The 14,733-nt window shown below is 41.0% G+C and overlaps 1 protein-coding gene across 8 annotated transcripts in view; it reads right to left on the bottom strand.

Moving 5' to 3' along the window:
* The window catches only part of LOC124304592 (afadin), a 116,045-nt gene that overhangs the window by 72,480 nt on the left and 28,832 nt on the right, over window positions 1–14,733 (bottom strand). For 6 of the 8 annotated variants that reach the window (XM_046763017.1, XM_046763026.1, XM_046763066.1 and 3 more), the window contains exon 1: window positions 11,178–11,242. The exons of 1 other annotated variant lie outside the window; for it this stretch is intronic. In XM_046763017.1, the coding sequence (XP_046618973.1) occupies window positions 11,178–11,227 (50 nt within the window). In that variant the 5' untranslated portion in view covers window positions 11,228–11,242. Of the gene's footprint in view, window positions 1–11,177; window positions 11,248–14,733 lie in introns of those variants that run through there. One more of the 8 variants, XR_006908233.1, reaches the window with a different exon arrangement.

The following is a 14,733-nucleotide window of genomic DNA, read 5'->3' as shown; positions in this document are numbered from 1 at the left end:
TATTATGTAATCGACTCTGATTAGACGTAAATATAGAATTTTTCTTGTATTTTTTACAAAAAATTCCTAGATACCAATTTTTAAACTTTAGTTTGACCCGTTCGGAAATATAAGTTCTAATTGCGATTATCAACGCAGTAGCGTATACAAGGGTGGAAAAAAAAGATCGCAGAAGTATGCAGCATAGCACATTCTGCAAGCAAGGCCTTCGATAATTCGTTACTTCCGAAAGAATTGAGATAAAGAAAGGACAAAAAAAAAAAATGAGAAACGATAAAAAATAAAAAAAAAAAAAAATAGTATTACACCGATGAAGATGTAGCGGAGAAAAATAAACCTCTTGACAGACCGACAACTTGAGACAAGGGATCTGCAGCACGGTGAAGGTGCAAGGTATAGTACATGTATACGTTACAGGTAGTTCGTTTAAAAAGTCACGGTGCGAATTTCTCGCCGCATTAAAAAAAAAAAAAAAAAAAGAATAGCGTTCAAAGAGAGAAAAAGAGTTGAAGAGCAACGGGTACAAAGAATGAGAAAAGAAAAACCGACAAAATGATCCTTAATAAACGAACCCTCGCCAAAGGGTGGTAATACTCTGCATGATAAATGTATGTAAATGTAATAAACTAAAACGGAGATATCAGGGGGACGAAAAATCAGGCCCCCCGTAGAACGGGTAAACATTTTGAAAAGCAGGGTCCATTACTAGTAGTTACCATGCAAAATAGGCCCTTGTGCACAAGTTGGGACCCCTTGTAATTGATACCCGGGTAGGTAGACGATATAACTCACGCACACTCCCGCGGAGTCAAGGGGTTTGATTTTTGTTATTATTAGTGCTGTATAATGCCAGTGTACCTCTTACGCCTATACATACGTGCGTGTGCGTGTTTAACGTGTAATGTATGCATATTCGCAGGCATGATACACGCGCGTGTGGCGGCATGTTAGTCCGGAGTATTTAACGGCCCCCGACAAAGCCCGATTTAAATACGAGTCGCGTATTGAAAAGTAGCATGCAGCGGTCAGCCCCTGCAGGCCTGCGGGCAAACAAACGCTGCATGTGCGTACATTGAAATTAGGAATTATTTGACGGCAGGAATTTGAAATTTGAATCAGATCAATTCGGGAATTTTGGTCCAGCGTCCACGCGGAAGGAGGTGATAAGCGCCGTGGATAGAAAAGAAGAACAGAGACGCGAAAAAACAGGCACGCGTACCTTTCACACTGAGAAAAATTTCATTTGCCACAGTAACTAGAAAAATTCGTTAAAAGAGGTATCGTTAGAAAAATTTTTATGAATATTTTTGAAATTACGAAAAACGAGGTACACGTAACCATTTTGCGCTATTGTCGATCCTTTTTTGGTAATTGCAACGCAAAATCAGTTTGTTCGATTTACTCTACTTGTTTTTAGTTAAACAAGGTTTTAACGTCAATTTATTGTTGCACATGCCTTAAATTTTCGCAACAGTTACAAGAAAATATAGCAGCAGTGATCGTAATGAGAAAGAATGGTAACGGATACTAGACTTTCCGGTAACAGCTAGGAAAGTAATTTTCATTTTCTACCTAGAACTATATTTTTCGATTGTGGAAAAAAATGAAAATATCAAAGACTGAGCGGTAGCCGAAAGTAAAAATTTCTCTCGGTGTATACACTCGCCGATTGCATTTTTCCTCTCCACCTTACAACAATATCTCGCGATACATGTACATTAGGCTAACGAATCCGGCTATACAACGTTGCTAAATATCTTCGGTTGTATTAATAGAGGTGATCGATGGATCCGCCACCGTAACACAACCGTTGAATCAGATAACCGCAGAGATACGTCGTATTTACGTACAGGCATATCGTATACGCATGGATATGCGCGTACTATAGCTACGGTTACGAGTTTTACTCACTCGCAGTCGGATGTCAATGACTTTCGAAAATTAAGGAAACCTGTTTTCACGACGCGCATTGGGTACAGATTTCCTTAGGCGTGGAACACGCGCAACATATTTTACGTCCTCTCCGAAGCATCGCGAGATCCCTGCATGTTCAGTTTTGCGGAAACTCGTCAATTCTTTCATTCCTCTGGCGTATAAAGCGTGAAGAATGGGGACGATACGTCGATATGCGACGGAGTGTGAAATCGTGGAACCGAAAAATAAGAGGAGAGGAAAGAGAGGAGGAACGCGTATCTGTCACCGTGTTAAAATCGGCTTAAACCTCGTCGCACGTGCGTGGATGCGAGTGCGCGTTGGTTCCATGCTGGATCCTCGTACTATGATAATCGTAAACGGGCGTGGCGGTATGTCGGGAAAACACTCTTCTCACCTACAACGGAATGCCCAGAGCCCGGTTCAGTTATACGTACGTACCTGTATACTTATATGCCTGTATGCCTACGTATAAACAGACGTCGCGTATTACGCGAATGAAATGCTCGTTTGAATCTGCCAATGGTTGGAATACAAAATGAGTAAATCATCCCAAGCTGCCGTTAAGGGAAGTCAGGGTACATTTTCCTTTTGTAGTATTTTTTATGCCTCTGTTTCAGAATATGGATGAACGCGGTCTATTCATACCTGCGGGTTTGAACGCTGCATAAATGCAATGACAATTTCTGTGATTGTAAATTAAGGATGCGCGCGTTAATGTCCGTGTGGAATTACGTTGCCAATAGATATCGGAACAAACGATACGACGCGACGTGGGTTTTTAAATTCGTAAATACTGTGATACACGATTTTTTGAATGAAATTATGAGAAAAAGGGTACCCAGTGTACAAGAAGTAAGTAGACGATTGTAATTCGACAAGTTGTTTATTTAAATTCGAATTTAAGATGTGGTTTATAGTAGGAATATGATAAAAGTGAAGAAGATTAAGATTCTGTATGTTTTGAAATGATTATTTATACGCTTGAATTTATCAATTTGAATGTAATTTTTTCATTTCTCGAACTATAAATTGATAACAAAAATAAATTGACTTAAAACCTTGTTTCAAAAATCAAATCTAAATTCACACGAATGAATATAATTCATATCGAAAATCTGATTAATAACCATTCCAACGAAATCGCGGCCGGCGACACGAATAAAACATACAAAAGAAATGATTTTCTTTTCACCCACATCTTTGAAACATTAATTATCCTGAACTGGATCCGAAAATTCCCTCCGCATATCCTACCTCTACCAATCTGATTGGGTTGGAAAATCCTATGGCGTGCTGATGGAAGATCCCGCATACTGTAAGAACGACGCCGCGTCACCGAAGGAAACGAGGGAACGATGTTGATGCTCCCGCGTGACGAAAGAGGGATGATGGAGGATGATACGTCGGGTCCCTAAACCAGGAGGGCTTGAACGATTCTTGATATAGAAATAGTCTAGCCGTCGCGGCGCCGTCAGAGGTGCAAATCCGCGATTTCTACCGATTCGGATCGGTGGCTGATCGAACAACATCTGGCGAACGTTGGAGGAACCCTTCCGTGATCCCTTCGTTTGTTTTTTTTTCTCTTTTTTTCTCTCCCTTCATTCGCCACTTTTTCCTCCCTTTTATTCCCACATGGCCCGGTAGATTAGAATCGGAAACGCCAACGCTGTGAAGTCGCGGACCGACGGATACAGGATATAAAAATCGAGCGGTGCGGAGGAACGGCGAAAAAGTATAGGTAAACGAGTGAAAACAACGGTGAGATAAACAATGACGTTGATATTCCACCTTTTGTAAAATACAGCCGAAATTTCCCGTCTCCCTTAGGATCTGCGGCCATGCGATCGTACGATACGAAGTAACACATACCTACGGGGTGGAAAATCGTCCGAAGAGATGAGAAACGGTGCCTACAGGAGCGGATATGAGGATACTTCGGGTGTAATATAAACCCGTTAAAAACTTTCCTCGTATCCGTAAACCATCTACGAGAATTTCGTTCAGGTTGTTTCAGAGGTTGAAACTTTCGAGTTTTCTACTTTGCAAGTTTCTAGAATATAGGTATACGTATAACATAGACAAGCAACGATGTTACAGATCTGGATTAAAAATATTTGGAATACGGGTGAATTTTTGTGTATACAGGTTTTCGATTCCTAGAAGCTCAAATTTGAAGTCATTTTTGAGTTGCATCACCGGCGTTTCGAGAAACCAGCAAATTGTTACCTTTTTAGCATTTTCCTCGAAAACCGCTATCGATAGATGAAGAATCACTTGATCATCGTGTAGAGCGGAAAATTTTACATCAAATTATGTCTTCACACGTCGGAAACAGAGTCGCATTGACCAATTAATAAAAAGGAATTATTTCACAAGAATTTCTTTCTTCTTACTTTGTTAATCCGATTCCGTGTCCAACTTATAAGTACATAATTCGATGTAGAATTTTCCGCTCTACGCGATGGCCAGGTCATATTTTATCCACCGATAGCAGTTTTTGAGACACACAAAAATACAGCCATATCCCGAATATTTTTAATTCAGACCAATTTTTATCGGAACGTATATACCAAGAATTTCGCAAATGAATTGTCGAACGCAACAAGGTTCGTCGATAAGAAGATTTTACTGTTACACGCACAACTACAGAAAGGAACACGCAGCGTGTATACACTTAATTACGCACACCAACGTACATCGGGCAGTTATAATCATCAGCGTCATCAAATACGGCGCAGACTGCGTTTAATCGTTAGCATTACCCGAGCTTGTTCTCAGTGTTCGTATACCGTCAAGCTTTGATGAGAAGCTGGAATGCTAGCACTACGTACGTATCAGAATCCTCAGCTCGGAGGAGCATCCAACCAACTAGCGAATCCAGCGCAGCTAAGTTATCCCGCAAGATCTTATTTCCCCGGCTGTACATAAGCGGCGGCATCGCGAGAGAAACAAGCTGCACAATGCGCTCTTGGCAAACGGGATTAGACATTACGAGTCTCGAGAATGACGCTGCGCACCGCGCCTAGACACAATTGAATGAGCTCTTGATTTTCCCCGTAATTTTCTAATTAGCAAACAGGCAGGATAAACTGATACCGTTGATCGGCTGAATTACAAACAACATCTGTGGGGACGTTTTGCCATTTATTTTTATTTATTTTTTTTTTATATAGCGTGAAGTCGCACGGGACGAATGAATGATTTGATGATGATTTTCACATTCGTTAATCCAACGCGCCGAAAGTATATTCGCGATGTTTCTTTGGCGCGACTACGAAAATATCGGATATCATATCATGACGGTCAAAGGTACAATGAAATCAGTGCGCGATCAACAACCGTATAATATTATTTACGTTTATTCCCGACTCGACCACAATGTTTCCTTTTTTGACTTGAAAAGTGGGACGAAAGTGGCACATTTTACCCCTTTTTACATTTTATATTTGCCGCAAGTTATTTTTTCCTTTTTTTTTTATTTTCTTTCTTTCTTTTCCATTTTGAACTACGTCATGTCTCTGTATTATTACAAACTTTCAATAACATTGTAGTTTTCTGACCGACAGATCACACCTACAAATGAAAGGAAAACATTTTTAAGACTATAATGTGACCAGTTACAATCCGCAAGATAAACTTTAATCTGACGACGAATCGTTAATCTGACCGACATATTTGCTAAGAGATTAATCCTAATGCACAAATTTAAAAAAGCAGACAATGATAGTGCATAAGAAAATGGTTGTAGGATAGTTATTTAAACAATTGGAAATGACTCTTGCATATTCAAGTCTACGGTTAAATAAATTCGTTCATATTATTGCGTTTCATTCATTTCCTAACTATATTTTTCATCTTTATCGAGCAGCATTGGAAGCTACGAAAGGAATCACTCCGACTGCAAGTAAAAGAATAAAATAAAGTATATCAGAGCCACGGAACACCATCGATTCCAATCATCTGCGACGATACACGCGAATTGAAAAAACGAACTGTATCGATGAAAAAATGTTTGCCTACATAGATTCTCGGTTAAAATTGAAAAAGTTGTCAGCATATAATACGGGGGCGGTAAAGATGTACGGAAAACTTTTCTTCACGGACAATTTAAAAAACAATATCGCGGGGATCATGTGCCTAGCTGGTTCGTTTCCCACTGTCTTGATGGTGTTACCTGTCTGCGTACAGGTACGATATTAACCCGATATCGATTCGCCCGATGAAAGGATCAACGCGGGATGTTCCCGGCGGTGCCAGCCTCGAATTCACCGTTCGCAGGCACCCTTGGTGACCTGGACGTGGCGGTGCTGGTCTGAGTGGGTATCACGACGACCCCGAAACGCAGATACACCATTCCTCGACGGTCCCATACTTTATTGATCGTCGTACTGTTGTTATTAAAACTTTTTTGCGCACTCGTCGTTGAAGAAGAAATAAACTTGGTACCTAGTCGTTGGTTGATCGACCAGCTGTTGCTCAAACTGGCAAAGACAGCCATCGATCAATCGATCAATCGATCTGATACATGTCGGAATAAAACGAATGGAGGAAGAGGGAGGGAGAAGAAGAAGTAACGAAAATACGTATAAATATAGTTATACACTACGCAGGCATTTTACGCATGCGGGATATATTCGCACACACCCCACGTTATGGGAATATATTGACAAAATCAGTTCGTCGCGCGCGAATCGCCCCTCGTGAAACCGTGAAATATATATTTCTCAGCCAAGAAAATTTGGACCCTTCAAATCCCGTATAGGATCGATATTCACCCCAGTTCACATCGGGCTGCAGAACGGTGGTGCAAGAAATTCGGATCCGATAATGTTACAATGTTCCCAACTGTAACTTCTTTCACATACATGTCTAAGATATACGGTTACGTCAGCCGATAGACGATACCGATCGCGTCCCATCCTTTCTGTCGCTAATGTTAGGTCACGTTGCTACGATTGTGCGAATCAATCGGCTATCGAAACTTGCGGAGTTGTTTTCGTAACGAAATCCGCAACTCAGTTAAAACGGATGATGTCCAGTTCCACTTGATTCGATTGAAATATTATGTGCAACTGCGATAAGCAGCGCAAAATAAAGAGCAGTTGGTTTCGGGAAGATTTTATACGATAACAATAATCAGAGGCGTTTCAGGCTGCCCGCTGAGTGACTACTGGGCAAAATTTTGCGATCCGAATAAAGAAGGGAAGGAAGAAAGCGATACAGAGAGCGAGCGAGAGAGAGAGAGAGAGAGAGAGAAATAGGACGAAAAAAGTGTACAATGGGCGGTATACCGGGCAACAATGAGCCTCGTATTATCATAAATAATGCATTTCCGGTCCGAAGAAAAGGGGTACGATGCCACAAGCGAACCGCAGATGCTGGACGGTAACAGTTAGCCACCGACTTGTTCCCCGGGTGGCCGATACAACGGGAGGTTCTGCGCACACCTTGGACATGGTGCCCCACCATGACACAACCATTGAGGGAATCCAAATTAGATAAACGGGTAAAGAGAGGGACGAGAGAGATTCAGTGATGGATTGCAATTGTGAACAAGGCTTCGTTCCTTGGACCAATGACTGTATAATCGAGAGAAAATCGTGACTACGAGATGAACGAATTAATAAAGAGATCCACAACTTTTTTATTTTCATATCGAGGTCATACGGTTTCGCTTAGCCTGCTATGTTGGGTATCTGTGATAATTCACCGAGACGCATGCGTACTGTTAACTTTTTTTCTATCATAGCTCACATGCCTCCACACAACATATTTACGAGTGTTTTCGTCGCACCTCATCATCGCGTTAAGTCGTTGAACGAGTGTCTCAAGGCGACGAAGAGGGTCGATTGAATCTAAAACAAACAATTTGTGGAAAAAGAAAAACAACGAAAATTCAATTATAGAGTTAACCTTGCCACGGAGCAACGCCATATCGCCGGAAATATTAAGATAAGGATAAATATAGGGCAGGTTGGATCTCGGTTCTCGGTTTACGTTCATCGCCAAGAATGCAGACCCACGTTACGGTTAATGCATTCCTCCGAAATAACTCGCGGTCATCGCTTATCGCCGTATATAACCCCCACGTGACAAACTACCGCGATGATACGCGCCTTCCGAGTCTCGCTCTCATTTTTAAATTGTTTTTTCTTTGAACGTTCGAAGCTACTTTCAAACTCTCAAATCCCTCATATTTTCCGATACAATCGCGGTTTTGCACGCGTTTCAACACTCAACCCCGACTCGTCTTCTCAAACGTGATTTATGATAGGAATGAGACGACAAAGTGTGACCACTCGACCATGGATGAGCATTGAGCATCTATGTTATAGTAAAAGGAAGAGGGTTGCTTGCAAAAGGGGACGCTGATATCAAGCGTAGAAAATGAAATTTGATGCCATAGTTCAACATGTTTTCTCATCGAACCTTAACAAGGCGGTGAAAGACAAAGAACGCGAATTTGATGGCCTGCATTTTCCATCCCATTTGTTGGATTTCCGAATCCTGCGTAACATGTTTTTACGAATCGACGGATCATTGACATGGTTGATTCATCGTCTAACAATAAGTGTAGATTATTTCCGTCTATACTTGCAGCATGCGTGCATGTAGGTACACAATGCGAGTTGTTATCAGGTGACTGACATCCATTTTCAGGCGTATCTTCTTTCCACCAACGATCACGACAAGTTGTGGAGACCACGACGCGTGACTTCGTAGGTCGTTAAACGAGCCGCATATGTCAGAGCCCGGAGGCCGAAGAAGAAGAGAATTTATCTTTTGAAGATGATCCTCAACGGTTATATTATATACATATATGAACTGTATGCGGGTGAATTTTTGGTAACATAAGAACGACGTAACAGGACCGAGGAAGATGAAGAAGAAAAAGAAGAAGAAAGTACTTGAAAAAATTTCAAGTGCTCTTCTTCTCTTCGTGGGACGATGGTGAAGACAAACGCGCGTTGGTGAAAGAAAAATAAAAGTAGAAATACGAGACCTCCCTGCGGAGACATTCCAGTTAGTATACTTTTCAGGCTAGCTTGTAACACATATACATATCACAACGTGTATTTCCCGATTAAAAAAAAGTCGCCCTAAGCAACATATTAAGACATGGCACGCGTCACTCGAGAGACGTGGAAAGGCGTTCATCTTATAAAATTCATTATGATTACATTCGAGATGGAAACGCGTGCGGTGAAAATGACAACGAGGAGATGAATTCCGGTAAAAAGTAGAATAAAAAACAACATAATGTCACGTAATTATCGCCAATGACAAGACTTGCGATTCCTGCCATCTGCTCAGCGAAGTGACTCCATACGCGACTCTCCTTTCAACTTTACCGCCTGCTCAAAAAACCACATGGCTAATAAGTAATCGCAATCTGAACTAATTGGTCCTCCAGATGCCGCCGCAACGCACCGATCTCAACGGTTTCAATCCGTGCACCGACTAAAGGACCCTTGCGTACTTTCACCCTGACAAATCCATCTATACCTGCATCACACGGGGTGCAAGGCCTGAAAGCCTCGGAAGGCTTATGATTACACTTCTCATTACACACGAGGCTGTGCTTGTCCGGATGTAAGGATGGAAGGATGGAAGGATGAAAGGAAGGCGAGACGCCCTCGCCGCAATGGGACTGTTGCAAAGTCCAATTATACTGCAGAGACTACGCGAAGTTTGCAGTCGCTATAACCTACATTCGCTGGTAAATTTGGTTACGGGGTGTCATCGGCACGTCGTTGAAGTGTTGGTACAAGAGCGTAGTCTCAAAGGATCAGACGCCGACTAGATGGTACCTACTTTGCGCTAGTTTGCACACCCCGTCCCAAGATGAGGCCCCGTCTCTACGAATCTTCCAAGTTTCGAATTAACGCGCGAGATCTCGCCTACTCGGAATTCGAATCGCGAGTTGATCTCAAGCCATGCACGACATTTCTATAAACTGTGTACCCTCGTTATCGCGTTGCGATCTTAACCCCTTAATAGTCAAACCACGAATCGGAGTAAATAGGTAGACCAGTGCATTGACGGTATGGAATAGTTTTTCGAATTATCTTCAACAAGTGTACCCGTATGATAAGAAACTTACTGATCCGATGGTAGATTGCAATAATCATACGTTCCCGAAAAACTTTCACCTCAATTTCTTATTTATATATATATATATATTATATATATATACTCTGCAAGTTTCAACCCCATTTCTAACAATCATCTCAAATGTCCTACGCTGAAATGATTAAATTAACGACATTGTTGTTCACTTGTAGAGCGTATATTACAACGGTGCATAACAATAAGCCCAAATGTAAAATGAATCAAGAACCAGAAACAATTGCGCGACACCGAAATACTGTTCAATACGAAATGGACGGTACGATTTCGAGAGGGGAGGAAGAATAGGTGCGGAAGTGCGGCTGAAAGAACTGAGTAAGCGTCGAGGAGAAGTATGGATGGCATTCGAATAGGTATTTGAGCAGACTCGTGGGTAACTATTAACTATTCAAAGATAGGCGTTCGTATTCTTCCCGTAAACCGTAACGCGGCCATAAACTACACGAGTCCTGGGAATCGATTCGACGCACTGTTTAATCGTCGCTCTTTGGTCTTCGGCAACCCCTATTTTCGCTCGGATATCGGCTTTTATACAATTTAAGCGACGGACATATATAATATGTATACATATATACGCCTACGCAGTATCCGGGATTCTTCAGTGATTTGGGATAATTGAAGGTTATTGGAAATCGGTAGGTATATATAGGTATTGTTCTCTTTAAATTCACAAATTCAATCCACCGCCAACGAGTAGCGTTAATACGTATAAATTGATTTACGGCCGTTTCAAATTTCGATAATAGAAATAGGTACGCCGGCCGGTCGGTCCATTTCGACAGAGAAATACGTTCTGCGATCAGTTTTTCCATTAAAGCACGTTTTCAGAAGCACCGGGCGACACCGATCGGTAAATGAATGAAAATTTCACAGTACATCTCGGATCATTTGAATGAACCATAACTAATTCAAACGATCAATTAACGACTCGGTTATTCTCATACAGCGTTAATCAGTCGAGACCAATCTGTTAGGCGGCACAAATAATCTAGCGACTATAACAAATTTGATGTATTAATATAACGAAGCGTGAAGCTTGTTATCCGTGCACGACTTTAAATTGCCAAGAAGGGGGGCGAGAAATTCAACGGTTATGATCGTCGTTATTATACCTCGACAGTCTCAATCGTAACTCTTTGAACAGCGTCAATTTTTCGTTCATAATAATATTTCGTCCTGCTTATAATTTCCGACAATTTCCTGTCTCACTCGTCCAGCTTCACGTACACAGCACGTACAAATCACTATGGTTCGCTATCGTAGGCTAAAACTGGAACACCGTGATGCGATTACGCAGCAATTAAAATGTAACACAAGCAGTATCGTGTATGCAAGAAATAGCGAATCGCGGCACGATTATCACTATCTAAACAGTCGCGCGATACGTGAAAGGGAAATCGCACTTTTTCCTCGATAAGTGGGACTTTTTATTTTCGGAACAGCAAACGTGCGAAGGAAACGGATGCGAAGATAAGTTCGAACGGACGGTAAATATCAGGACCGCGATGCGAAACCGCAGGCTAACACGCGGCAACTGATATATCCGAGGTCGTCTAAATTGCCGTTACACACCAGGGTCCATAGTCGATTATGTATACCAACCATGGACCAACGAATTGGCAATTTATTGAAACCGTTTTTCCACTCTTCTTTCTAATATGTAAGAACAAGTGTAGGCTGAAGAGTTTTTAAGAATATCGTTCGATTAATTGATATCAATTGTTACGGTCATTGTGGGTATAACGTAGGTACGTGTGTAATACATAGGTATAAGTAAAAGATTCTTTCATTCCGACGGAGTAAAAAAGTATGCACTCCTTATTCAACGGCGAACGTTCTATCCTTAGAATTAATAAACGTGGGATTAATAGAGCTGGTTCATATACTAATTCGGACAATTGAGTCGGTCGAGTTACATCAAACGCGTGAATGACGGAACGGGTTATACGCGCATTAACGTGGTGAATAGGTACTGCATACGTTCCGTGAAGAAGACCAATTCGATCCAGAACGTAGTGCCGCGTTCCGCGCACGTACGTAACGTGCATACGTAGTGCGAAAAATGCAAATGATCCACTTTGCTGGAATTGGTGCGAATTAGCGAGTTATACTCCGTTGCGGGAACTTAACCCAGATATCTATGTATGAGTTCCTTTTACCGATGTATGTACACGAAAAAAAAAAAATGTCACGTGCATTTTGCATCTGCGCGAAGAATACACGGACGGAACTTTTTCGGAGTCAAATCTAGGTCAGTAGATCTACCTCAACATGTTGCAACTATTACCATCGAATTTTTAAATCTTGCCACAATTGCTGTAAATTTAAATCGAAAAAAGTGCTGTCCGTACATTCCCGACAGGGGATGTAAAATCTACGATACATTTCTTTCCGTGTACAACGTATCATGCATGCGCGACGATGCTGCGTGAGATGGATGATAATTCTTATTTTTTAATACCACCCGCCACCCTAACGCGAATTACAGGATAGAGCAGGATGAATGTTCCTGCCTCTGAAACCCCGAGATTTAAAACTGCGACCACGGGAGCGGTGGATAAACAAGCTCGTAAAAATTATATTGTTATAATTACCGCCAACTTCAGCGAGCGTTTACGGAGTGAGTTCTTAATAACTCTGTTATGCTGAAATTGATAAAGTTTTTATTTTCACCTCCTGTAATTATTGCGTTATGTATGCAGCGACGTGCAGTCCGGACTTCTCGAGGTATACTACATTAAACGATTGAAATTTTTTTTATCGCAAATCGTTGCGATAGGTACTTCATTCCCAATTGCGCAACTTGTACAACAGTTCTTTGTTATGTGTTTGCATAACTTCGCGTATACGTATAATATAAGATATTGGCGAAGTTAAAATATCTTCTTACTGCAGCCTGCATAATTAGATATTACACTGTGTAGAATTTTGTAATATTTTTTGGTTTTTTTTTTGGCTAAATGTCTTAGAATAAAAATGATCTGTTGTAGAATTTGCAATTCATACGCATCAATGAACCGTACAAATTTTTTTTCAATACTTACACATAAAATTCAGTTCAGGTGTATTAGTAATTAGTAATTTCACAGAATTGCAATGTGTCACGTGAAAAAGGACGGATATTTTTTATAACATACGGGACATGGTATCTATGTGAAAAGTTTTCGGCAATTAGGGGATTCCCGGTGGCCTAGATAAGTACAAAACATGCCGATACAGCAGTTTGTGTCATACATGGGGTAAGAACGAAGTGTAAAGTGTAAATAGGTAGTTATATAATTAAAAGCTAGTGTGAATATATCGCCCAAGTCTTGCGCGTGCTTCGAAGAATCGATGTAACACCCTTATACACCGTGGCTGTTGAAATGTCGGTCGAAAAAAATCCCCGCAGATTCTTTCCCGCCTAAAACTGATTTATGTTATTGATTGACGATCGATTGGCAATTAAAATCGTAACATATGATCTAAAGGTTGATAAATTTTCGATTGAAAAAGCTCTTCAAATAAATCAATAGATGCGTCACCTAATGTAAGGATAAATGACAAAATTCCAGAAATCACGACGGATTCACCGAGCTTTCCAGCTGATTCAAATTCCGCTGTAAAGTCTATATTGTTTGCATCCCGATCCGTATTTATTTCGTTGAAAATATCCCAGTGCGAATCGCGGCAGAATTTTGCAAAATTATACCATGCGTGAAAAGCTCGCTGTGCAGAATGCGGAAGTACAAATAGAAAATATGACAACAAGAGAATATTGAAAAGTTAAAGAAGAAGAGAAGGGGAGAGGAGGGGGAGGAGGAGAGAGAGAAAGAAGAAATTACCGGAGGTCAGAAGAAGCCCCGGAAATGCAACGCTAGGTCACTCCGGCTTCCCTGCGCAGCAGCGAGTAGCTGCTAAACTGAGAAAAAATTCATTTATTAAAGTTACTAGAAAATTCTATGATGGTAAAATGGGTGTTGTTACAACAACGATTCCAATGATGATAAAATTGAAAAAAGAAACCATATTATAAGTAACTGCAGATCAGTGTAGTGATAGTTATCGATATAACATTTTCCGATTATTTCAACGTTGAATCTGATTGTTTAGTTTACTAAATTTTTTCAATTAAAAGACGTCGTATCAATTTATTGTGGCACCAATATCAAGCTGTCGCATCGAGTGAAACGTACATACTATGATAATAAATTTTCTAATTACCGTGGGTATGAGACTAATTTTTATGTTTTTTAACTATTTCAATACTCGGAACTGTTATATTTTTCAGTTAACGTAACAATTTGTGCGGTCAAGTGATTTACGGTAACCGTACAACTGGACATTTTTCACGAATGCATGTAAACACACACCTGCGTTAGAGAATGTACTTTTGTATCGCATATATTGGTGAGAAACTCGACGCATGTTTCGTGTGCCGAAATTCACCCTCGATCGAAGGAAGAGGGCAGATCCGATTTTACGGTCCCTACGGCTTTACGGGCTCTTCGATCCGGGGCAATTCCTTATTCCGGACAAGTTCCCTCGGTAAAGCTGTCAACTTTTGGATGGAGATTATGTAAGGAAGCCCCCGAAGCTATGGCTGCGCGAATTCCTCGCTCTATTATCGGTCCAGCGAGACGCAACGAGGCGCCAGTTACGAGTGACGGGATTATCGTAAGGGACGAG

The sequence above is a fragment of the Neodiprion virginianus genome, chromosome 1 (genome assembly GCF_021901495.1).
Source record: "Neodiprion virginianus isolate iyNeoVirg1 chromosome 1, iyNeoVirg1.1, whole genome shotgun sequence".
Classification (NCBI taxonomy): Eukaryota; Metazoa; Arthropoda; class Insecta; order Hymenoptera; family Diprionidae; genus Neodiprion; species Neodiprion virginianus.
Note: the sequence above shows the minus strand (reverse complement) of the source record. Positions and strands in the feature narration are given on the sequence as shown.